At 43.0% G+C, this 27101-nt stretch overlaps 1 protein-coding gene across 1 annotated transcript; it reads right to left on the bottom strand.

The window, feature by feature from the left end:
• Positions 1 to 102: 102 nt before the first annotated feature.
• On the bottom strand, positions 103 to 15036 carry LCTL (lactase like; the record flags this gene model as incomplete). Its single annotated transcript, XM_083712139.1, is given in 12 exon segments — positions 103 to 1194; positions 1935 to 1998; positions 3539 to 3601; positions 3607 to 3678; positions 4489 to 4820; positions 5190 to 5337; positions 5920 to 6024; positions 7694 to 7826; positions 10176 to 10278; positions 10897 to 10984; positions 11167 to 11326; positions 14999 to 15036. Coding segments are annotated over 12 exon segments (1422 nt in total). The 3' UTR covers positions 103 to 1078.
• Between the last annotated feature and the right edge of the window lie 12065 nt (positions 15037 to 27101).

Genomic DNA, 27101 nt, shown 5'->3' on the forward strand with positions numbered 1-27101 from the left:
GCAGAGCTGCAGCCTTAAATTTTAAGGTTTATTCTTTGCTCCTGGTAAACATTTATGTAGTGTCTACAGTGTGCCAGAAGTTAATATACTCATTTGTCCACAATACTTGGAATCTATGTTAGGTAGATGGGACTGAGAGGAAGTGAGGAGGGTTGTGGGGCTAGCAAAGGAAAAGTGGGGATGTCGGGAAGAGTGGCAGTGAAAAATGAGGTAGTGAGGACTGTGTTGAAAAGCAAGACACTTCTATTGACAGGTAACCTACTTTAAAAATGCTCATTTTAGCTATTGAGTAACCCTGAACCAGTTGGCACCTAATTTTCTATAATTCAAATAACATTTTCATAATGAAAGCCTCAGCAAAAGGTTGTATTTTTGCTAAATTAATCAGAAAAGACTTTAGACTGGTGGATCCCAGTGTTTGTTACACTTTTCAAATTTTACATCATTCCAGAAGCATATCACAGGGTTGGACCACAAGTATTGTCCTGATCTCTAAGAAAGGTTTAAAAACAACAACCCAACAACTGTCATCCAATCAGTCTAATTGATGTTAAAAATCAAGCCAAGTTATTTCTTTTACGAGCTGGAATTTTGGGCAGCAAGTGAGGTTTAGTGTGGGATTTTCAACATTGAACTCTTCTTGGATATTATTTATATATTCCAGAAGGGCCATTTTTATGTAGCCTTTCGTAATTTTTGAAGGCCACTTTTTACTTCAGAAGCAGACAAACGATATGTTAAATTCCTCTCCTAATTAAGATCAGAGATTGCTGTGCCTAGTTAAGTCCCACAGCATAGTCTGAAGGCACATGATGCAGCCACCTTGCCAAAGGTGCTTGAGTTCCATATTGGAAAAAAGATAGGTTATGGATGTAAAATAAAAAATTGCTACTTTGTTATAAAGTGTTCTCACTGAATTAATGGGTACAGCTATTTCGCTCGCGATTGACCCAAAGGAAGTGTTGATTTAAAAGATGACTGATAAAGTCAGCAAAAATATGAACTTTGGTTAGCCAATAGATGGAGAAGTAAATGGGTGGGAACATTTTTCAAATGAAGATGTATTATGAAAAGCTTGTTAATGATGTTTCCTGAGTAGAGTCAGCAGTAGAACAGCACTTATGAGAATGCAGAGAGTGAAAACTGTTGGCACAACAATCTCAGCCACCATTTCCAAATGAGTTGTCAAAGGCTCTGAAATTTGAGAAAAGAGTGGGGGCTAGATAAGTACAGCTGTGCATTTTCATCAAGAATTACTTTTGAGCAGCATTGCTGTCATTCTGCACTAAGTTGGAATTATGAGCAAATGTCAACAACTCCCATAAGAACTTTGAAACACAAGGAAGCCCAATTCTGGATTCCTGTCTTTCCCCCTTTTAACAGAATCTACAAGCATGTGAATGCTCAGATGATAACAAAAATGGGTTGTGCCCATTACTGTGAATTAGTCTGAGTATATTAGCAACAGTATTCTGCTGATACTCTTAATTTTTAAAGAAAGGGAAAGAAAGAGTTGTCAATCTTTGGAGCAGCTTCACCATTTGTCATTCTGGTGCACACATAGCGGAGCACCCTCTTCCCCCATCGCTACTAACTATCCTCAGATGGTGCTTGCTCAGTGCTGGGAGGCAGCTTCCATCGTGCTGTGCAATGTGTCTCTAGCGAGGGAAAAAAAATGTTACACTAAGATGGCTGCACCCATGACTTTTTCTATACTAGCCCTTAAAGGTAAGAGTGCACAACCACAAACATTCTACATCCTATTTCCCTACCTGACTTAAGAGACAAGACTCGCTTAAACATATGTAATAATTTCTGAAGTGAGCAAAGTTCTAAAAGCAAAACTGAAACTTAAGTGTATTGATCTATATTACTGCTACAACTCTGTCTTTGTGATCTGGAAGAATCATCATTGGGCAGTTCAAACGAGTTACCTGCACTAAGGAGTTGGTTCATGGCTGAGCAGACTTCAGTGGCCTTCTGGTGCCAGTTTTCCACCTGCCAAATCAAATTGCTGTTAGCTATAAAGTAATAGCGCGGGACGCAGGTGGCGCTGTGGGTTAAAGCCTCAGCGCCTAGGACTTGCCGATCGAAAGGTCGGCGGTTCGAATCCCTGCGGCGGGGTGCGCTCCCGCTGCTCGGTCCCAGCGCCTGCCAACCTAGCAGTTCGAAAGCACCCCCGGGTGCAAGTAGATAAATAGGGACCGCTTACCAGCGGGAAGGTAAACGGCGTTTCCGTGTGCGGCTCTGGCTCGCCAGAGCAGCGATGTCACGCTGGCCACGTAACCCGGAAGTGTCTCCGGACAGCGCTGGCCCCCGGCCTCTTGAGTGAGATGGGCGCACAACCCCAGAGTCTGGCAAGACTGGCCCGTACGGGCAGGGGTACCTTTACCTTTACCTATAAAGTAATAGAGCTGGAAAGGAGCAGTGTGCTCTTTAAAGATTAGCCCACATCAATGTGCTATTAAGAAAACACCTAGTTGAGGAACTAGCTACTGTGCTTGAAGGAAACCAGTGTTCGAAACTCCCATTGTTCTAGGCGCATTTTGCGACTGGGAATTTCAGTAGTGCAAGCAATTTCTGAGCATGGGGCACAGTACTGCACTTAACATTCCAGATTAAAACTGCCACTGCTGGTGCTGAGGGCGTGGGAGGAGAAATTCCTGCCTCCTCAACTTCCAAGAAATCACCACAGCATCAGGCAAACTGAAAGGCTCTGCCTCTCAGCCGGCCTTACAGAAAGGCAGCGTTTTGAGGGGCCCTCATAAGAATATTAAGGGGGCAGGCAGGGGATGTAGGGCTTTGTTTTTTGCAGTCTTCAGATGAGGACTAGACCACGTGAAAAACGAGCATAAGGTTTTAGCTGCAGTTCATTTTCAGCTTTGTATTCTTGTTATAAAAAAGTGTGCCTAGACATTCCGTTGCTGCACCCATAACCTAGGTTTAAGGTGCCATTTAGCTCCTAGCTTTTATATCTCAGTTTCTAGCACTGAAGGAAACCATGAGTGCAGAGAATAACCAGTATGGATGGAGCTCTACAAAGGTTTTGGACTACAACTTCCACCATCCTCATCCTGCATGGAATGTCAGGAAATGTATTCCAAAAAGTCTGGAGTGTACAACATTGGTTCTTCCTGCTGTGATGTGTGAAAAGGCAATAAATTCTCAAGGCTGCTCTCCAGTGTGATACAGGGAAACGTTCTTAGTCTGCCCAAGTCAGGGATTGGGAACCGTTGGCCCTCTGGGTGTTTGCTGGGACTCCAGCTCTTATCTACGACAATTGGCTGATGGGAGTCCCAACAACAAACCCAACTTAGGCAGATGAAGTTCCCTACATCACATTGGAGAGCAGCCTTGAGACTTCATTCTTTTTGGAACATAAGAGGTTTTTGGTTTGATCCAGCAGCACTCTTCTGCTCTTTTCTTAGAAGGAAACATGGTTGCCAAACTCCAAGCCAAGTGATGCTTGTTTGATGCTTCAGACCTGATCAGTTTTGCCTTTCCCCATGAAGCAAAAATTAGCAGAAAGTGGCCTTGTCTCCCTTGGGTTAGGAAATCCATTTACTATTGCCTTATAATAGTGAACTGAAGCTTTTGGGTACTGTACAGATGAGTGTACAGTAGCTTTTCTGAAATGCCATTCTCAGTCACATAAATGAGTGGGTTTCCATATTGTGCCTATAAACAAAAAGAGAAAGTCTTCATTGATATGTGTATCAAAGGCAGAGCTGCCCTTGTTCCAAGAGCCATGAGTGCATTTTGCTGCACTGAAATTGGAGCTGGGTTCCTAAGGCAACAAAAACCAACCCCCAATGTACATATTTTAAGGATAGCTGGAGTGATCCAAGATAATTCAAATATTTGTGGTTATAGAATGCAGTGCTAGTATGTAAAAAGGCTGGAAAAGATTTGATTGCAAGTTCTGTTGAGCACTGGAGCCCAAACCAACATGTACCCATGGGGTGCTCCTTTAAACCATTGTTTGATACAATGGCACTTCCAGCTGCAGCTAGTTCCAGTTAAGGTTTATTAAAAACCCAGGGATAGTGAACCTGTGGCCATGTAGATGCTGGACTCTCTCATCCATCAGTTTTAGCTAGCACACAGCTAAGGATAATGGGAGTTATATTCCTAAGAACACTCGAGGGGAAGGGATTCTCCATCCCTGGTGTAAACCAGATGTCATGCTTGTATGCATTCATGCATTGTTTGGTAGTTAGCTTTCACGTAGGTATATGTAATTTCTTGATTTCATCACACTGGATAACTTGCAGCTGACTCTAGAGAGCTCTCTCAGTTGAAAAGCATTGCATTTACCTTGATAGAAAAGTTGTTTTTAGTGACCTGGTGATGCAAATCAATTGATGCTGGAGGTGAACTGGCAAAAGACAAGCTCTGATGTGCTTATAATGTTTTACAGTGCTTCCAACTTGATAGAATAACACACATCTTGCAAAGAGGAGGACTCTTTAAGGAAGCACACATTACCTTGACAAAGTTGAGTAGTCTTCGGAAGCCCCAAGGCACAATGTATACCCACTGGGACCCTGCATTTGGCCACTTGGGATCCACCAATTCCATCAAATCTCTGTTGGTGAAATAGCTTAGCTCTTCCGATGGATAGTTCTTTTGTGAAATGTAACGGGTGGTGAAATGGCTTATTCCTAGGAAGTCTGCTGTACCCTTAATGTAGCTCTTCTCTTGTGCTGAGAAAACTGGCAGTCTTGATGCCAGTCCTTGCTTGGCACTTTTTCTACCTTTCAAGGCAAGCACGAAGAAGAAAAAGCAGTCTGTGTAGGTATGTGTAGGATTTAAGCTTTCTTACCTTTTCCTGTTTTAGAAAGAGCACATATGCTGGCTACAACATCCAAGCAGTGAAGCTCTCTTTAGCAGTCACTGGCTGTATTTCTGTAGTCATTAATGCCTCAATTAGACCCTCTTTCTGATTACAGTGGGATAAGCTCAATAGAAGTGCATTAGGTTGTAGCCAATGCCAATCCCATTCAGAGTTGAAATTAGTGATATTAATGGATGCAATACAGCCCATTGCATCCACACTAACTGTATCTCTAGTGGCTGGTGCCAGGAACCAGTAGGAAAAAAGGAGCCAGAGTCAATGACTGGAAGAGCCAACACAGTTTAGTCCCCATCTTCCTCCCTGCTGTCTTCTGCAAGGGCAGAATGGAGACCAAAGAGGAAGAAGTTGGCAAAGCCCTTGCAGAAGACAGCAGGGAGGAAGATGGGGACTAAACTGTGTTGGCTCTTCCAGTCATTGACTGGTTTGGGAGAGACATGTTTTATTTTAGGTGGGGCAGATGAAGGCAAAGATGGGCAAAGCTGTGAGCCAGACAAAGGATTAGACAAATTCTACCCATGGCTACTAGTCCTGATGGCTGTATTGTGCCTCTGAATACCATTTTTTTTTTGTAAGCCACCTTTCCACAGTTCAAACCATGCTCAAGGTGGCTTACAACATGAAGTACATAAGCACAACATAACAAAAGTAGTCAAGCAATAAAAAACACACCAAACCAAACTGAACAATTTCTACATAAATCACCACAGGATCTAAAATAAAGTTACAAAAGACCACATCCTCCCAGGTCCCTATCCTCCCAGGCCAAGTGGGGAAAGGCCAACAAGGCAGGGAGCAAATCTTCTGGGACTCACAGCGAAGTTGGTAAGAATTGCAAGCAGGGATAGTGCCGTTGCATTCATGTCCCAGAGATATCAAGTTGGCCACTGTGAAAACAGGACACGGGACTACACAAGCCTTTGGTCTGATGTAACAAGGCTCTTAGGTATGTTTATGAATGTGGCTGGAATGATACAAAGTTGAGGAGAAGGGGAAAGTGGTGTCTTCACTGTTCTGGTCACGCAGGAATCAAATACTAACATGAATTGGATTCAGCATTCTGCCCATGTTACCTTAATTATATGATGTGCTGCTTTGTAAGCTCCATCTGAGCCTAGTTTGAGGCCTGGCGCCTGCTGTCCTGTCTCATAGCCTTCTACTGCGATTGTCTGGAAACACAACATTTGTTTCACTTAGGGTACAGAGGCAGGGAAAGTACATAAGAACTGGCACTGCCAAATTAAACTGCGCCCTGGCCAGTAATCGGCCACATAGCCCACACACAATATGTTTTAGCTCAGGGGGTCAGCAAACTTTTCCAGCAGGGGGCCAGTACACTGTCCCTCAGACCTTGTGGGGGGCCGGACTATATTTTGGAAAAAAATATGAATGAATTCCTATGCCCCACAAATAAAAGGACACATTCTACTGATGTAAAAACACCAGGCAGGCCCCACAAATAACCCAGAGGTGCATTTTAAATAAAAGGACACATTCTACTCATGTAAAAACATGCTGATTCCCGGACCGTCCGTGGGTCAGATTTAGAAGACGATTGGGCCGGATCTGGCCCCCGGGCCTTAAGTTTGCCAACCCATGTTTTAACTTCTCTATATAACATTCTGCATATTTACTCTGAAGGAAAGCCCCACTGTATTCACTGGGCTTTAATCACAGTGCTTAAGACTGCAGCCTTTAAATTGGGAAACTAGTCACCTCTGAGCCTGTGATGTTATATCTTTAGGGTTTCAGGGTTTCCTGCAGAGAAAAAGTACTGCAGGTTAATGGCTTTAGATAGTCTCTTTGCAACCGTAAGGAATACACGTAAGTGGTGGCCATGGGAATTACATAAGATATGCAGAAGGGAAGCTACCGTATACCTTTCCCCTTCCCTGGCTGAAGGTGGTATCAAGGTCTTTGTGTTTGAAGGAGAACAAAGAACAGGCAGCGTTGAAGTGGGATTGGAAGAGGCATAAAGGAATGGCTTGAGGGGGAAGCAAGATCTGTGGAGATCTTCCACCTTCAGCTCAGGCTGTATGCATGTACAAATAAAGCCATGTATCACAAAGACCACCACAAGCTTCCAGTGATCCTTCTAAGAAAAGCATAAAGCAAGGTATGCCCAGAGACCTCTGCGATCCCTTAGCGCTCAGAGATTGAGGTGCTCTTAACAACTATGCATCTATAATCTTGAGTCCTGGTGAAATATTAACCTTTTTTTAAAAAAAAAAAGCTCCACAAAATTCCTCACACTCAGAAAACTTGATGCCATAATGTTTAAGCTCTCCTCTGTCTCCAGGCTCTGGCCATTATGCCCCATATTAAAGGTAAAGGTAAAGGTCCCCCTGCCCGTACGGGCCAGTCTTGACAGACTCTGGGGTTGTGCGCCCATCTCACTTAAGAGGCCAGGGGCCAGCGCTGTCCGGAGACACTTCCGGGTCACATGGCCAGCGTGACATCGCTGCTCTGGCGAGCCAGAGCCGCACACGGAAACGCCGTTTACCTTCCCGCTGGTAAGCGGTCCCTATTTATCTACTTGCACCCGGAGGTGCTTTCGAACTGCTAGGTTGGCAGGCGCTGGGACCGAGCAGCGGGAGCGCACCCCGCCGCAGGGATTCGAACCGCCGACCTTTCGATCGGCAAGCCCTAGGCGCTGAGGCTTTAACCCACAGCGCCACCTGCGTCCCTATGCCCCATATTGCTGTCAGAGAAACCTCCATCCTTGCTGCTATGGCACTGTACTGTTTGTGTGGATCTTTGGATCCTTGTCTTAAGTTCCAGCGTTATACAGATGTTTGGCTTTAATGTGCATTCTTTCTGGACGAAGCTGGCACTTACCATGGGGTTGTTAAAAGTAATCCAGTGCTTCACCCGGTCGCCAAAACTCTCAAAACACAAATCTGCATAATCCTTAAAATAACTTGCCATGCTCGCATTCTGCCACCCTCCGTATTTTTCTTGAAATACCTGCATGTGTGCAAGAAATTTTTAAATGGCTAAATTTTTTGAAAGTGTCCAACATTTTCTCTTGATTTAATAAATGCAAGATTAATACAGTGGTACCTCAGGTTACATACGCTTCAGGTTACAGACTCCGCTAACCCAGAAATAGTGCTTCAGGTTAAGAACTTTGCTTCAGGATAAGAACAGAAATTGGGCTCTGGCGGCGCGGCAGCAGCAGGAGGCCCCATTAGCTAAAATGGTTCTTCAGGTTAACAACAGTTTCAAGTTAAGAACGGACCTCTGGAACGAATTAAGTACTTAACCTGAGGTACCACTGTACTTTTAAAAAAAGCTGTGTCACTCCATCCATCTTAAAGCCAAATCTTTAGAATTTAGCCAAAGGCCATCAGTTGCAGGGGGTGAGATTGCTCAGAGCAGGATAAAAAAACCACACACCTGACCTGCCGTACTACAACAGTACTAATTTAACAGTAGCATATTACAAAATCAGTGAAATGCTACCACTTGGAATTAGCACCCTCCTGTTACCTGTTATCATTCAGAATCATGCTGGGAGCCAATGTCAATCCTACATACTGCAACAGCTTACTGGAAATCTTTAAGGATTCCTTCCATATTGGATTGCTATGGGAAGGTATGCACAGTTGCTTTTCTGTCTGAACTCTTCTGTCAATCCCTTGGTAGTTCCTCCACCCTCAGGGGGTGGTAGTCTGGAAGAGGGCCTTCTCTGTGGCAGCTGGTAAGCTGTGGGACTCACTACCCGCAGAAGTGTGTCTGGCACCTTCATTATATAGCTTCTGGAGCAGTGTTTCTCAACCTGTGGGTCCCCAGATGTTGTTGGACTACAGCTCCCATCATTCCTAGCCAGCATGACCAGTGGTCAGGGATGATGGTTGAGAACAGCTGTCTGGAGGATGATGAGATACCCCTCTTTACCCTGGCTTTTGACACTTGGGGTAATAATAATAATAATAATAATAATAATAATAATAATAATAATTTGGGTGGCTTACAGCACATGAAAAAATTGTGAAACATTAGTCATTAAAAAATTTCCTGATACATGGTTGCCTTCAGATGTCTTCTAAAAGTCAGATACAGTGGTACCTCGGGTTACAGACACTTCAGGTTACAGACTCTGCTAACCCAGAAATAGTACCTTGGGTTAAGAACTTTACTTCAGGATGAGAAGAGAAATCGCATAGCGGCAGCGGGAAGCCCCATTAGCTAAAGTGGTACCTCAGGTTAAGAACAGTTTCAGGTTAAGAACGGACCTCCAGAATGAATTAAGTTCTTAACCCGAGGTGTTTATTTCTTTGACATCTGATGGGAGGGCATGTTTTTGGGACCCATCTTATCCTTAGGGTTGTACGTTTCTTTTGTTTTTAATGCTGTAACTTATCTGGGACCTCAGGGTTGAATGGTTGGTAATAATTAAATTTATTATTATAATTAAATTTATTATTATTACTACTACTACTACTACCACCACCACCACCACCATCAATTTATTAATAAGCAAGTAACAAATGCATTTGCAAAGAAATGGGGAAAATAATTGCAACAGTAAACTCCAAGATGCTTTTATATACCCGTGTACAGTACTTTTATTTTTCCTTTATATAACTTACAATTCACTGGGATGGGTCAATAAAAAAACACATTTTTAAATGTTAGTTGTCATTCCCCAACCCAACCCACATTATCAAAGTATCCTCCTTCAAACCTGAGGCAGTGAAGGAGTGAGGACCAAGGGTCCACCTGGGTCCACTTTGGAGAGCCAGACTGAAGCCATTTTATAAGAAGCAAGCTAAAAGCTAAAAACTATTTCTCTCCTCTGCCTGCACACAGCATTTTTGTAAATGCAGCAAATGTGGTCAGAGCACTTCACACCTGCTCTAGCCGTTGACCCAATTCCAGTAAACACACCGAGAATAGAGCGAACAACAGGAAGATGTAGCCCACCACAAGACTAATGGTGAGAACACAGATGGCCAATGTGGTTTTACTAGGAATTGTAAATAGGTCAAGAGGTTTATAAGCTCGCAGCGCCACCTAGTGGATAATGCAGCTTGGAACCGAAGGGCCACCATCAATTCTTTAATTGGTTGAGCTTCAATGAATTTGCATAAAGGGGAATGTTTAAGGGGGGTGGGTGAAGGGGCTGAACTTTGCTTTGCCTAAGGGGATAAAAACTGTCTGCCCCTGGTGTTCGGGGGCATTCTCTCATTTTTGCTGAATGTACCCACTTTGCTTTGCTTGTCTGACAAATAAACCAAAGTCAATAAAACTTTTGTTTTAAAATATTGCTGCCTGGATTTTTTTCCATTCTGGTCTGCATTCTGAAGTCTCCAACAGCAGATCCCAGTAGTAGAGTGTTACAAAGGGAACAATCCTGTTTTCCAAGAGTGCATTGATGGTATCATTGTAGAAGTGTATGCCTTTCTCATTCACTTGAGCTGTGAACAGGTGGGATGGGGTGGGGGAGAATAAGAGAGGATCTCAGTATTAAGATGTAATTCAGGGGAAAATACATAAACTGACCCTGATATATGGGCAGAAGAACTTTTTTGGCCCACATAAGTGTTTGCAGTCACCCAATGGAATGTGTTAAATTGCTTTCAAAACAAAACAAAACAAAAACTTACATGTTCTATCACAAACTACAGTGGTACCTTGGCTTACATACACTTCAGGTTACAGACTCCGCTAACCCAGAAATAGTACCTCGGGTTAAGAACTTTGCTTCAGGGTGAGAACAGAAATCGCGTGGCAGAAATGGGGCAGCAGGAGGCCCCATTACCTAAAGTGTTGTCTCAGGTTAAGAACAGTTTCAGGTTAAGAACGGACCTCCGGAACGAATTAAGTACTTAACCCGAGTTACCACTGTATTCCTGAAACTTCTTTCAATTTCAAGAGTGGTTTATCGTGCAGCAAAAACAAAAACTGAAAGCTCCCTCTTGGTCTAAGTACGATACATGTATGGAGAGGGGGGATCACCACCAAATCCCACACCATCAGTTAGTTGCCATATTGTAGGAAAATATTGATGTGTTACCCCAAAACATTAGGCTTACATCTAATCCCTGTGGGCAAAATACGAGGCCAGGAAATTGAGAACAAGTAGTGATTAACCTTCAGTTCTTTCAATAGCTGAATGTCATCCTACAAGCAGAGGGGAAAAGAGGGTGAAATAAATTAGTTTTGCTCACGTCTTTAAAAACATCCTACAGGTCTTGCTACAAACTGGAGATTTGCAAGGCTGAGTTAGGTTAGTGATCCATCCAACAGCATCCTGCTTACTGAATTCAGTCCTGAAAATTTGGAGGGTTGGGGAGGAATCTTACTTTAACGGTATAGTAGCCTTTGCATGACGAATCTGCTATGTGGTTCATAAAGACCTTCCCTGCTTGATGCCCGAGAGAGTCCCAGATACGTGGGCCTTTTCCATCCTTGTCCCAGGCGCCTTCGGTTTGACCGGCAGAACTGCCAACGCCCAGAGGAACCCTGAAGATATCAACAAATGAGCACAGCAAAAAACAACTCAGCAAACAGGAGTCCCACCAAACCATTTCATTTCTATTTATAGCACATTTCCTCCATGGTGTACATGACTTCCCCCAAAGAATTCTGGGAACTGTAGTTTGGTAAGGGTTCTGGGAATTGTAGCTCTGTGAGGGTTAAACTACAGTTCCCAGGATTCTTTGGGGGAAGTCACGTGCTTTAAATGGATGGCACGTATGCAGCATTGCAGAAACCACAAATAGATAGCGAACTGCTGTTTATATTGACACCCAGGGAGCTGCTCTCTGTCTATGCAGCATATTGTAGTTGCTCAATAATTCCCTTATGTGCACTGGCATGTTTGTGCCCAATTCTTTAATCTGGCTTAGGTTATTACAGTTTCTGGTGTGCTCTGCAGAAGGGAGAGGAGAGAGAAAGGAAAAAGGTATTTGAGAAAGAGATTTTTTAAAGAAGAGCTTTAGCTGTTTATGTCAGAGTATTGTCAAGCTTGCATTTATGAGGGTTGGCACGTTAAACATTTTTGGCACTGGATTTTGGCAACATTGGTTCATTTGTTGTTATCTCCAGCCCCGAACTAAATCTAACTGTTTGGAAACAAGTCCCAAAACGAACAGCCACATTAGCCACATATCCCAGCCCACCCAATTTTTCTTTCTTTCAAAAAAGGCACTAAATTTTAGATTACAGTAGCGACAGCCCTGAAGTAAATGTACATCTTCGGAAACAGTACCCAGATTGGCAGTCCTGCCACTCTCTTGTACCAAAAACCATGCAGTCTTGTGGCACCTTGAAGACTAACAAATCTATGAAATTGTGGCATACGTGTGTGTGTGTGTGTGTGTGTGTGTGTGTGTGTAGCGATGGTGTAAGCTTTCTAACGAAGCAGATTATGGTCCATGGTCACTGAATAGATAGATAGATAGATGATATAGATAGATAGATGATAGATAGATGATGATAGATAGATAGATAGATAGATAGATAGATAGATAGATAGATAGATAGATAGATGATAGATAGATAATAGATAGATAATAGATAGATAGATAGATAGATAGATAGATAGATAGATAGATAGATAGATAGATAGATAGATAGATGATAGATAGATAATAGATAGATAATAGATAGATAGATAGATAGATAGATAGATAGATAGATAGATAGATAGATAGACAGATAGACAGATAGACAGATAGATAGATAGAGAGAGAGAGAGAGAGATAGATAGATATAGATATAGATAGATAGATAGATATAGATAGATAGATAGATAGATAGATAGATAGATAGATAGATTGCATTTATAGCCCACCAAGTGATTCACCCTGAGTTGCTTGTAGGGTACTTACACATCTTCCCATTAGTCATTTGTTCATCTCCACTTTTCAGTGCGTTTCCCTGTCATTTTCTTAACCATAAAATGCCCGTTTCTTTTTCTTTTTTTAAAAGCGGGGATGACAGAGCACTTCCATTTACAGTGGTACCTCAGGTTACAGACGCTTCAGGTTACAGACTCCGCTAACCCAGAAATATTACCTCAGGAGGCCACCAGGTTAGTAAAGTCTCCAGCCTTCTGGAGGCCACCAGGTTAGTAAAGTCTCCAGCCTTCTGGAGGCCACCAGGTTAGTAAAGTCTGATAGAAGAGGTTGTTTGCTGCTGCCCTTTAACAACAGCTTGACACACAGCTCACGTCCTATTGCTCTATCACCAGGGCCCAGGAAAAACGTCACTTGCTTCCCTCTACCCCATTCCTATTAAAGACAGGAGAGCAGGCCCAAACTGCAATTAGAAAACCTGTGTGAATAATTACTTTAGCAATGATCAGCGCTAAGATGTGTGAGAGTCAGTCTGAAAATTCTGATTTATAATTACACACTCTTGTACTCTCTTGATCTGGAGGCATATTTATAAATAACCTTGCCTTTTTTTTTAGTAAGTTACCTGCTAATTAAAATAGCCGCTGCCCCCCTCACTCAATTACTGTTCTCTTTGCTTGCTCTTACCTGCTAGTTTTCCTTGCGTGGTGTTCTGATGGGGGGAGACTTTCACATCGCAGCTGGAAAACTACCAGAGCATGAACAACAAATTCACCTTTACATTACTTTACAGATTGCCTCATACATATGGTAGAAACTTCTAGGTAGAGCACCTCCCCATCTATGTTCTATTGGTTAAAACAAGAACGACAACAAGAAAAAATGCCCTACAACAATACAGAACAATCCTTCTATTTTGTCTGCAGCCATTGGTGCAGCAAAGGATTTAGCTTAACTATACAAATAGTTTCTCCTTCCCCTCCTTTTTTTTTTCTTTTTCGCAAAGGGCTTGGTAAGCACAGCTTCATAATGAAGGACGAGCCCCATCACCATCCGTGGGAATTTTTAGTGTGGAATCTTCCTTGAACCAAATGGGACTTGGTCACTTTCATGCTCTTTTTGCCAAGGCTTTGTTCATTTCCTGGGGGGTTCTGCAAGAAACTCGTTGGACCGCAAAAAGCGGTTTTGCCAAGTGCAATGCAAAGGACATGACAAGAGCTGTCCAGCAAAAGCAGTTTTTCATCTTTCAATTGAGCAAGAGCACCTACTGAAGAATTTTATTGACTACTAATGAGTGTTTCCAGGTGCAGGCTTAAATTGCAAATGGGTCGCTGAGATTTTGCAAAGGCAGGGGGAATACAGGCTCTGCAAAAAAAAATTAATGCTTGAGAAGCTGCCTTTCCTCAATCAACACTCATCTGGAAGCACCCAATGGGGAGGGGGAATCCAATGAAACTGATCAGAATGAGGACAGAATGAGGAGATCACATATCAAAGCAAGAAGGAATGAGGTTATCCCAAAACACAGAGTTTTCAACTTGGAGTATGACGACTGGCGAGGAAGTTTTTTAGTGAGTAGTTCACTTTTCAAATATTGGCATTCTCTCCTTAAAATTAATAGTTGCTGCTCTATTGCTTGATGACCGGCCTCCAAACAATTGAATTCAAATGGTGACATCATCTCCACTATCCACCCAGAACGCATCTCAATTTAAGCTAGGCCATCAGCATTTGATAAGACCAGAGCCAGCATCAGCTGGGTGTTGTTAGAGCTTTGGATAATTGCACCAATTGAAGTTCTCTCACTCACCCACCCAGCCACCCACCACCTTTTACAAAAGTGAAATCTATTCACAACAGATTTTGGAGAGAGCCCTGCCTCCTGGGCCCAACGCAGCGAAGGCAGCCACACAGACAGGTCTTTGGAGTAGCTCATCCGTAGGGCACAGATAGCTTCATCTGACACACACACACCACAGGTGAATTGCCCTTGGGTCACTTTCACAGCCATTAAAATGCCATTACGGTTCTTTTGCAAATCCCTGACTCTGATGAGCAGCCCCTTCAGGCAAAACCGTAGTGATGGAGACACTTTTGCAGCAAGCAGGCACTAAAATTTGCCCGAAGACAAACCTTAGAGGTCAGATGGTTCCATGTTCCATTCCCCCCACAAGATGGCAGCATTAGAATAACACTTCCACTTGCCTTCCTCTTTTCGTTCCCCTAGTGCAAGCTCTGAGCAGCCTTTCTTAAAAGACAGGGGAAACCAAGGCCTTAAATTAGGCCAGTGTGGTCAGGCGAGATTATCTGGCGCTATTTGGTCTTGACGTTATACTTTCCTGACTGTTGAGGCTTCTTGTTCAACCCTTCCATGCTCACAAACTCCGGAAACCAAAGAGTGGCGTTAGTGGAAGCAAGGCAGGCTGCAGTGAAGAATGTTCAGAGATGTTAGGAGACAAACAATTATTCATTAGGGGGTGGAGAAAGGTTAGGGGTGCAAGTCGGGCTGTGGGAGGCAGCACAGTAAGAAAGTGGAGCATTAAGCAACATGTCAGCCCCAGCAGTGGAAGTCGAAGACCCCCAGTGGATTGTCAGTTCCAATTAGCCAGAGCTGTATATTTACTCTGTAATCAAGCTATTAATTGGTTAATCACACTGAGTAATCAACTAATGCTTCCAGGGCTAGTTGGTAGCGCTCTGACATCCACGCAGCGCCTCAGGCAACAATTCGGCGACATCAGCCCAAGTTCGCTCTCTTATCTTGTGTAAACTAGACTTTAAAACATGAGCATTTATGTCACGGAGGAAGCAAACATCTGCAACTCAGCACCTTTCCCAAAGATTTGGATTTCGGTGGCTGGATTTTATTACCTAGTGGAGGGGGGGTAGTTTATATAGTGTTTGGGGAGAGTTCAAAGTGCCTCACACACATTTTTGCAGCAACCCTTAATAGCAGCCTTGTAAAGTAGGCCACAATTGTTCTTGTCCCAATGCGCATGGGGGGCTGAGGAAGATGAGCATGCCTTCCAACATTTTTCACTGTGCCCGCAGCTAAACTGAGCAGTATTAAATTCTCTGTGCATCAGCTGAGCGGGAGTTCAGTTGTGCTTTCTGCAGAAATTGACTGGCATGCCCAGCGATTGATTGGCCCTGTTTGGCGCAAGGATTGACTATGTGAGCCAGTTCCCTATGGAGAACTGGCACATGCAGCCAAACCAAGGCAGGAATGAACTGCCTTGGGCTCAGCTGATGGGTGAGGAGAGTTCAGTCCTGCTCAGTGAAGGGATCAGCTGCACATGCAGCCGAAAGCAGGACTCAATTTCCTACCCATCAGGTGGTGTGTTGGGGTTCTATCTTGCTCAGTGCAGGGCTCCATTGTGCATATCAAACCTGCCCATCAAGGTGCGCACACCTCTAACTGACAGGTGGACGTGGTTTAACAAAACTTCATGTGCCAAATCAAAACTCCTGCTGGACCAGTATTGGCTCACCAGCCACAAGTTCCTGCCACTCTCATGTCCCAAAAGAAGAGATCGTTTTTCAGGCTAATGGCAGTACAGGCTCAACAAACAAGCACAGGGTCCAGAAGTCGTGATTCCAAGGTACAAGAGCTGCAGGACTGAATGGAAGCAGTGAAGATGTCCCAACCACTGCCATGCCTCACGCTCCTTATGTTGTTGGCATTTGTCTGTCTTGAAAGACAATGGAGTGCGCCTCCGGTGATGATGTCGAACCCCAGGGTGTTAGCAGCAGTGAAGTGACCTCCCTGAGGTGAAAACCTGGTCAGTATGCATACCCTCCAACATTTCTCCGATGAAAATAGGAACATCCTAAGGAAAAGTGGGACATTACAGGATCAAATCAGAAACTGGGGTGGCTTCTCTAAATCAGGGACGTCCTTGGAAAATAGGGACACTTGGAGGGTCTGAGTGTGTATGGAGGTCCTGGGCTGCCCAGATGACAAAACCACACCCTGAGCCTTGCTGATGTGGTCCAAATGAAAGACGAGCAATACATTTGGAACCAGCTTGGCTGCAGGAGTTGCTGGAAGGAGGCATGCAAAGCACCATCCAACCATCTTAGGGTCTCCACTCTGTTTCTTCTCCCGAATATATCCTTCAAGGTTTAGCACCAGAGTTCTCCTTCTCCTAGATGGGCTACCTTGACCGTTGGCCCCACAATTGGTCTCTTTGCCTCAATCTGCCAGAGCCTGTCTTCACATGCAGTGGAAGTCCCTAACTCACTGAGGGTTTGAGACCCATCAACTAGCCTCTCCTGGTTTAGCCAGCCAGTCATAGCTGTTCCTGGGATGTGGCTGCTGTCACCTGCTGACAGCTTCTAGGAGCCACAGGTGGGAGCTGAGCATTTTTTGTACACATTGCTTAGCTAGAGAACTGCATTGTTTCAAGAAAGTACGAATTTGGTAGTTTTGCCTTTAAATGTGAAATACCTCCCCCCTCTCTACTGAATTATATTTTACCCTGGGGGGGGGGTCAGTGTTTTCCACTGCACCTGTGGGGGCAGCACACTAGCCTAGGGAGTGCTGGCACACACCGCTCTGTTTCCCAACACCTTGCTGCCATGCCCTTCTCCCTAGCATCTTCCTCACTCTGCCTAATGGTAGGGCCGGCTCTATTGCTATGCATCGCTTTGATCCATAAAAGATTGATGCATATCACAGAAGGAAGCGGTTGCTGAATCACTAGGAGCATCTCTGCCATGTAGCTCTCATGGAATGTTAGGACTGCATTGCAAAGGGCTGTGAATAATTTCCCTATCCAAGAGGAGCGCTCGCTCCACAAATCTTTCTCCAGCACTGAAGAAGCCCTGTTCCAAATAGGAAAAACACACTTAGCCAGAGGTCCTTGTGTGTGCTGTGTGTGTGTGAGTTAGCCGTGGAAGGTGCTCGATTGGCTGTGCCTTGCCTTGCTTTTTGATACAATATCCTGCAGCGTGAAATGAATGGCTGTATTTAGAGGTATCTGGAAGTGATGACTGATACTTGGAGACATTAAAAAGCTTTTTATTTTCCACATGAACTCTCCAACCTGGCATAGCCACTACAGTGGAATATTTTTGGAGCTGAGGTCATCTGATTATTGTTTCCTGTGTCGTGGGGTGAATTCATTATTATTATTATTATTATAAAAAGAATACTTAAAATTTCAAATATATTCTTAAGTTTCTTAAGGGCTCGCATGTGTGTGTGTGTGTGTGTGTGTGTGTGTGTGTTTTCTCCAGCTAACTTTGTTGGCATAGTTTGAAGAAAAGAACTTTGTCTCCTGTGGGATTATTACTTAGCTGTAATCATAAAACAAAAAAAAAATCAGATTTGTGCTCATTCCAGCTAAATTTGTAACCCTTTAATGCTCCGCCAGTTTGCTTGCTAGCCAGCGATGCAACATTTAAATTTTGTATTTAAATTTATTAAAAGCTAGGAATTAAGAACATTTACTTGATTCAATTGTTATCGTTACAGCCGACAGCTAATTAAAACATGTTCTTTCCTCATTTGGCTGGGTTTCTTGGAAGGAAGGAAGGAAGGAAGGAAGGAAGGAAGGAAGGAAGGAAGGAAGGATCAGCTCAGGTCGTCTAGTTCCAAAGGTTTGTGAAGTCAACAGGATTCCTGCGCTGTTACTGAGTTTCCTACTGAGTTTCAGATCCTCTTTACCCTGTATACATAGCTTTACTTTGTACCGCTTTACATAGCTCCTGTGACTACCTCTGAGACTGATGAAGTGATGAGATTTCTGTTAGAGGTCCATTGTGTTTTCCTCACCCAGTATATTTCTTAGACTTCCCTGGAAGGAGGAATGACCCTGGTTTTTGTGGGATGCTGGTGTTCAGAGGTGCTGGGCTCCTGACCAGGCCCCCCTGCAGCATGGGTTCTGCTGCCAATTTCTCTGTCAGCCCAAATAGGGACTTCGTGCACCTTACAACTGTGCAGTTCAAAGTTGCTCTGTAGCCATTATCCATTTTATTCATATTAAATATTTTTATTGGATTCTCTAGTTTTACAAAGCTAAAAATGAAAACAATAAGACATAATAACATTCTTCATTTTATGATCAAGGCTGATAATCAAAGCTTTTCATTACTTTGCATTCTTATGTTCTCCAGTGGACTTGCCCATCATCTTTTCTCCTTCCCTGCTATTGGGCAATTTGGTACATATACCATTTGGGATACTTGGTTGCATCATTGCTAAGACATCTTTACATTTTTACTCTGCCAGGCTTAGGGTACCTTTAGTTACCCTACTCTGAATTATGGGAAGATTATGCTGTTCTGTTGCATGGGTTTTGATGTTTTACGATGTTTTTATCCGGTGCAGTTTTGTACTGTTAATTTTGTTGATTTGACACCGCACCTTGCTTGTAAACCATTGTGCAAACTTTCCTATGAAAAATGGTATAGAAATACTTTCAATAAATAAGACAAAGGTTTAATAGCAGGTACCATCTGTTTCTTCTGCGGGCTGGATTTGTTCCAACCCAGCAGAGTTTCCTGTTCCATCTTCCATAGGTTCCCCCTTATTCCAAGGCCAAGAGTTTGTGCAGAAGACAGAAGAGATTCCAACTGGAACTGACAAATATTCATTTAGGTTATGGCATAAACAGACCATCAGATACCCAGATTGTTCCTTTTATCGGCGTGTAGCATCAGCATTTGTTTAGGTTCCCTTGGGAAGTCTGCCTTTCAAGTCGATATTAATTATGTACTGTTAGACAGTAGCCACCTTGAATGAAAAGGAACAGCTTTATTTAACGCGTGAGTTTGCAGGCACTCACTCCGCTAACCCTGCCATGTTTCGGCTAAAGCCTTTCTCTGGGTGTTGGAGAGTAAACTGCCTTTAGTTCCTGGTTGCAAAGTTTTTTTGGCTTCTATTAACAATATTATAGGAAGAAAAGACCATATGATAAGGCAGCTGGATCAGGCCAATGGCTCATCTAATCCAGCACCCTCTTTTCACAGCAGCCGACCACATGCCTGTGGGAAACCAGCAAGCAGGATTTGAGCACAAGAGCTCTCTTCCCTCCTGTAGCTTCCAGAAGCTGGTATTCAGGAGCACTGCTGCCTCTAACTGTGACCATTGTGGCTGGTAGCCATCGACGGCCCTCTTCTTCATTAAATTTTCCAATCCACTTTTAAAGCCATCTAGGTTGGTGGCCATCACTGCCTCCTGTGGAAATGAGTTCCACAGTTCAATTACACAGTTCAATGAAGAAGTACTTCCTTTTGTCTGTCCTGAATCTTCCAACATTCAGCTTCATTGGATGTCCATGAGTTCTAGGGGTATGAGGGTATTAGGTAGTGGGTTGACAAAGGAGATGACACAGAGATTTCTCCAAGTGGTTCTTTATAGTAAGCTGGAACTGAACCAAACAGCTCAGCCGGCCTGCTTTTATAGGCAGCTGGCTGAAATATACTCGGAGTCGACAGTGGATTTCATGCTCTTTATTCAGCTCATAGTGGTGAGGAGGAATGGAAGTTCCCCCAGAATGTCTGCTTTATATACATTATTTACACAATGGGCCCCACGTGGCTGGCTAATTCCGGGATTCACCTGTAGGCCAATCAGGTTGCGGATTCACTTCCACCTGGAGCTGGATTGGGTGGCTCCTGTGGACCAATCAGACTGCTGCATTCTGGATCCTATTGTTCTAGGACCAATCAGACTGCTGCATTCTGAATCCTATTGTTCTAGGACCAATCAGACTGCTGCATTTTGGATCCTATTCAACTCAGTACATAACACCGGCTGTCAACACTGTAACAACAACATCCCAGGGTTTCCCGCCTAATTTAACTGACGTGGACCTGAGTGAAAACTATATACACAATACCCCTGATGGCCAGGGTGAGAACTTAAATACATAACAGAGAGAGAGAATAAAAAAAGTTTCATTTGTCCACTTTTAAGTCCTGTTAGTTTCCGATGAAGAGAGCAAAGTGTGTGTTCAATTCACCTTGATGGGACTGAATGAAGGACACTGAGATACTGTCCCAGGTGCCCTGTCAAGAGGGCTGGCCCAGGACATTTTGTTACCTGAGAGAAATGAGGAGGTGGAGCCTTTCAGGGAGGTCAGTTTTGGGGGGGAATCTGCACACAGGGTGAAGATAATCACCCTACAAAGCTTGGAGTAGAATGGAAGAGAAATGTTGAACCAAGAAGCTTTGGTTCATCGCTGTAGTAGTCCTGAATACCTGTCTTGAGGGCAGAAATGCTTTTCTGTCTGGAATGTGAGACAAGATAAGGCCATTGTCAAGTCAAGACCATGCATCTGTGTGAAGAAGACACAGGATTTGTTATTCCATGTGTGGCCGCTAGCAGTGTTCTTCGTACCCCCATACAGCTTGGAATTACACGGTTTCTACTGGTGTTCAATGTTTAAAAATACAAAACTGAATTTTGGTGAGAAAAATGTGGGGTGAGAAAAAAGGACAAATCAGAATGTAGGAAATTTGGAGTATCAAAAAAAGACTGCTCTCAGTGCTAGAACTCACATGTGCTTTGCATTTTTTAAAAAATGTTTAGCTCCAAGTTTTGCTAACAGATTAATGCTTGTTTTGGGGGCTTTTTGAATGTGACATGCCTTTTTGTCTTCCGTTTGAGAGAATATGCTTTGAGCATGTCTCTCCTTCAGCTTTTGAAGCTGCTTTGAGCCAGTTTTTTCGGGTCTGGATATTTGGCTCATGAACCGTTTTGAATTGATTCAGTTTTGAAATTTTATTTATTTTTTTAACCCTAAAATCATTTTTCATTTTTTCATTTTACTTTCTGTTTATTCCCTTCTGAGGTTCAGACATCCAGTTTTAAACATTTCTCCTTATTTTTAAACTGAACTTATTTCCTCTCGGATCCTTTTGGATCCTTTACAATGGATCCTGGATGATTCATTCCCAACTTTCCCTTTGAGCCCACAGAAGCCAGTTCCTCAGATCCCTGTTTGGATTGGCAGTTATAATCCACTCCCACTCCTGATCTTTGTTAAATTGCTATAAGGCTGGAATTTAGTAAGCTTTCAACTAGTTTGGACTGGTGGAAGTTTTTGGAGGATTCAATTTAGGGCTTAGGAATATGCATGCTTTATTGGCAACTGTTGGGTTACTTACTTAAGGGTTAATTATTTTTATTCGCCAATCTGATCTCATTTTCCATTTATAATATGCACTCTTACATTTCATTCATGCATTTTTAATGTTTTTTTTTAGTAATGGAAGAGATTATATATTTTCACCATTTCTTTGTTTCAATTTAAACAAATCTTTCCACTTTATTTTACTTCTGATGCGACTCTGGTCTGTTTCCACTTGCCAACAGTAGCTCCATGGAGCAAAATTTAAGGACCTACGTACAGTGCTCCTTACCAAGTCTACACACAGAAGCTGCCTGGGCCAGCAGTTGAATCTAATGCTTGTGATATGGTAACATCCTCCAAAACACTGGAGGCAGCAAGCTGAATTGGGGGGGAGGGCGTAGGAGAGGCCATCTGGCATCAGAAGGCAATTACCGGGGGCTCAGGAGGAAGAGTCAGGGGCTGCCCCTGAACATCTGCCACCTGAGGCAGTTGCTTCACTCTGCTTAATGATAGGTCCGGCCTTGAATGTTAGTGGGAAAAGAAGGCAGTTAGTTAAAAGTCCTCACTTTCCCAGGAGTTGGAGCAATAGTCATTGTAGAGCAGGGGTGAGGGACTTCATTATACAGCTTCATTATCCAGCTTTATTATTTATAACATGGGTAGGCAAACTAAGGCCTGGGGGCTGGATCCAGCCCAGTCGCCTCCTAAATCCAGCCCGCGGACGTTCCGGGAATCAACGTGTTTTTACATGGGTAGGATGTGTCATTTTATTTAAAATGCATCTCTGGGTTATTTGTGGGGCCTGCCTAGTGTTTTTACATGAGTAGAATGTGTGCTTTTATTTAAAATACATCTCTGGGTTATTTGTGGGGCATAGGAATTCGTTCATTATTTTTTTCCAAAATCTAGTCCGGCCCCCCACAAGGTCTGAGGGACGGTGGAGTGGCCCCCTGCTGAAAAAGTTTGCTGACCCCTGATTTATAATACAGTGGTACCTCAGGTTACAGACGCTTCATGTTACAGACGCTTCAAGTTACAGATTCTGCTAACCCAGAAATAGTACCTCGCGTTAAGAACTTTGCTTCAGGATGAGAACAGAAATTGTGCGGCGGCAGCGGGAGCCTCATTAGCTAAAGTGGTGTTTCAGGTTAAGAACAGTTTCAGGTTAAGAACGGACCTCCAGAACAAATTAAGTTCTTAACCCGAGGTACCACTGTAATAAATACCCTATCCTGCACCTTCTAACTAGCCTGTAGTTCTCAGGTACAGTGGAAGATGTTCTGTTCTCCGTGTTGAAGGAAGGTTCAGCTGCTCCTCAGGTTTGGGAGTGGGGATGTTATCTTGACATTTGCCTCTTTATTTTATTTATTTTATTTCGATCCTTTATATACCAATTAATCATTTGTAGTTCTAAGTGTTCCTGGCCCGGCCCTGGGGTGATGTTGGCCAATCATCATCTCCAAGCCTAGCCTACCTCTTAGGATTGTTGTTAGAATGAAGTGCAGCAACATCCCAATCACCAATGCTTGGTGAAGAAATAGCTGGGTTACAAAGGTGACAAATTCACAAGCGGGCTTTCCTCATTTCCCAAAGCATCAGAGACTGCTATTCAAAAACAATCAGCCCTGGATGATTAATTGCCTGCTTTCTATGAGCAGCCAGCTTTGGCAGCGAGTGAGGTAACAGGTTGCAAAACATCAGATTAGATAAAACAGCAACTTTCTTCCCTCCCCTCCCCCCTTCCAGATGCTGTTCCAAGATTGTTATCTCGCTCGCTTCTTTTGCAATTCAGGGTACAGCTTGTCCCCACAAAATAAATATATATTTAATTTAGGGTTGCTTAATGAACGATTAACACCCCTATTTGCATGTGTAATACAAGCTGCTATCTGCTCCTAATCGGTGCGATCTCGCTGCTTTGCCTTTTCGTTTATTGCACGGCCAACGAAAAACAACTACAATTTAAGAGTTAGCAATAAAGCCAAGGTTTAAAAGTGTCAATAATACATAACATGGAAATGTCTCCGAACCATCAATCATCTCTCCCTCGCTTTGAGGAGAGCCAAAGACAATGAGAGGAAGCCTTGCAGGTCCTGAGAGGTTGCACGTGGAAGGCATGCAGCAAAGCTGTCTCTACTAAGTCGACCCCATGTCTTCAAGAGGCTGAGGTTTATAGGAGTGGGGAGGTAGGAAATGATCACATTTTCTGTTAGAATGGCTGTAGATGGAACAAGGGGACGCGGGTGGTGCTGTGGGTTAAACCACAGAGCCTAGGACTTGGCGATCAGAAGGTTGGTGGTTCAAATCCCCACAATGGGGTGAGCTCCCGTTGCTCAGCCCCAGTTCCTGCCAACCTACGAGTTCAAAAGCACGTCATAGTGCAAGTAGATAAATAGGTACCGCTCCAGTGGGAAGGTAAACGGCATTTCCGTGCACTGCTCTGGTTCGCCAGAAGTGGCTTTGTCATGCTGGCCACATGACCCGGAAGCTGTACGCCGGCTCCCTCGGCCAGTAAAGTGAGATGAGCGTCGCAACCCCAGAGTCGGCCACGACTGGACCTGATGGTCAGGGGTCCCTTTACCTTTAAATGGAACAAAGCATTGAAATCCTTGTTTTCCCTTCATCACTTTCCCTCTTCTTTTTTGTACTCCAAATTTGTTGAAAATAAGAACTGGATAGAAAGGATGTTATCTTGGCACCAGTTAAAGAGTTTCTGCAGTGTCATACTTTTGTTTGATATGTATTTTGTTGTAATGTTTATGAGGTAATAAGTAGATTAACAATAATTATTTCAAAGCATTAATTTTAACATGCCATAGCAAGCTATCACTCAGCTTTGGAACACATTTTTGAAAGAAAAGCCTGACTAGCTTTTCAGATACGTTTGAAGGACTTTTTGAAGAAATGCCTGAAGTAACTGATATTATAGTTTGAAGTCTTGTTTATTCTATTTTACTCCAAGAAGACCCATTTATCCTAAATAGAACCCAATAAGGCAGACGTGTATGTACAAAATATGTTTTAAAAATGTGGTTCTATTGAGATTCCAAGATGAAATTTTGCAGATAGCTCTTAGAAATATTAAATAATCAATACATTTTTAAAAAATCATTTTTTAAATTTTGTAACTTAAATTTTAAAATTTGGCATATAATATTAAAGCCCATGAAGTTCAGAAGAAATTGGTGTCTTTAGTTTTGACGTATCTCAATTTTGGGCTGAGCTTTTAAGGTATTTATTTACTCTGGCGAGGACAAAATTGTCAATTTTTAAAAAATTTCAAATCCTCGTAACTCACAAACAGGATGAGATAAAAAATTCAGATTTAAACTTAGTTTTGATCATTCAACAAGTGTACAAAATATTAAGAAAATTGGATGACATGGGGTAAAAAAAGTTGGATTACTTGATATCAGTTATTGTTGTTGATTTCTCTTAGTGATACTTTTATTGTTTTATCTTTTTTGTAAACTGCTTAGATTTTTTGTGTGTGTTATACAATCAAGCAGCACACAAATTTTATGAAATAAAAAAAATAAATGAAAGCACCACAACTTGTTTGCATGCAAGGTTGCCCTGATAACCTTTACACTACCTTCTTGATGTTTGGTTTAGATGCATTCTTTGGTTTAGACCAGCTAAACCAAACTGAACTTCTAGAAACATGTGCAGAGATCTTCAGTAGTGTTTGAATGCAGTGTCAAAAGTGGGAGGTTTTTGCTGACTGTCTCTCACTCAGCCCACATTGTTAATCAGGAAGAAAAAAGCCACACCAAACCCTCATGAGATCTATGTCGATAAAATCCAGTCTACCCCAGAACCGCTTTTTTATTTGTGTGGATTTCTGGTACGGATGTTAACAGATCCCGGCTACTTAAATTGGTTGCTAGGCGACCGGCTGAGAACATGAGGGTTAATGACTGTAAGGCCCAAAGCCGTCTGTTCAGTCGTGCGGACCCTGAACGAAACGGACATGAAGACCGGGCCTGTCAGGAACATGGGCCACCTGTGCTGCCGGGTTATTAGAACATTTCGTGTCAAAAGCGTTTGTGGCGCTTGAGCAAACAGACCCAATTAAGAGGCCCAAAAGCCTCACTCCATCCATCCATCACTAACACTCCAGATAAAATTTGACATCTTTTTTTGGGGGGTAGGGATTTCTCCTTTTACAAAACTCTAATTAACGTGAATGGCTTTTCGAGGGGGACTTTGGCGTTGCTGAAAAGGCAGAGGACTTTGGCCGGGTGAACCAGCTTGAATGCTGGGCTGCTTCCTGCCTCTCTCTTTTTTTTTTTTGCTCCCAACTTCCCTTTCGGGATAAATAATAAACTCCACTAGTACCTCTTCAAAAGACTCCTGTTATGTCTTTCCTTAATGTGACCTGTATAATAAATGCAGTGCTTGGAGTGAACAGATTCACTAATTCACTGAACTAATTCAAAAACAGAAAATGGACACCCACAGCACAGATATAGTCATTCATCTCGGGAAGCTGGTTGGAACAAAACTGTCTCCCAACTGTTTCTGGAAAGTGGTTGCAATCATTGAGTAATGTCCCTGAGCCTGATGAGAGTTTTAAAAATCCACATTACAGTTTTGAACTCATATTGTCTTTTGGGAATCTGCACCCAGGACTTTCTCTGGGATTCTTTGGAGGGGATTCTGTTGCAATTTGATAAATGAGAATGATCTGAGAAGCAAAATGGCTTAAGAACAAGATCTAAGCAAAAAACCCTCCACCTAAGATTCTATCCCAGATGGATTTACTTGGAGGAAATCAAACATGTTTGCAGGACTGCTTGATCTTTCCTCGCCAGCATTCCTGCCAAACTGGTTTCTGAAGTGGGCCTCCTTGACTGTTTGAATGGGGCGGAAGAAAGTTTTCAACAGAATCACTAGATCTACGTTTGCCTCTTGGATTGAGGTCCACACATTCCCTACACGTTCCTTTTACAAGTAAGAGAACCCTGAATTTCCTCACAGTTCACATGTATAAACAGCCCTTTCTCTCCACAATTGCAAACCTGAGAACGTAACTGTGTGGAAAATGTTAACGATTAGAGCTTATTCCACATGGCAATGACGGATGGACAAATCTGTCAACTGAAGTTTCCCATTTTTACAGTCTTAACGTTGGGTCTTCACATTTGCACAGCAATTTGCGATTTTTAATCTTGTTGTTTTAAAATAAAAATTAAAAATCCTTATCAGCATTTTTGTGTGAATTTTTCCCAAAATACAGATTGTTTGTATGCAGTTTTGACTACTACATAGTGTCATGTGGCATTCTAGAGAACAGCAGCATGTTTCCTGCCCCCTGAACAAGGCTACTTGCCCTAGCTGTTTATCTATTGC

This window comes from Podarcis gaigeae, assembly GCF_964106915.1.
Source record: "Podarcis gaigeae genome assembly, chromosome: 14".
Classification (NCBI taxonomy): domain Eukaryota; kingdom Metazoa; phylum Chordata; class Lepidosauria; order Squamata; family Lacertidae; genus Podarcis; species Podarcis gaigeae.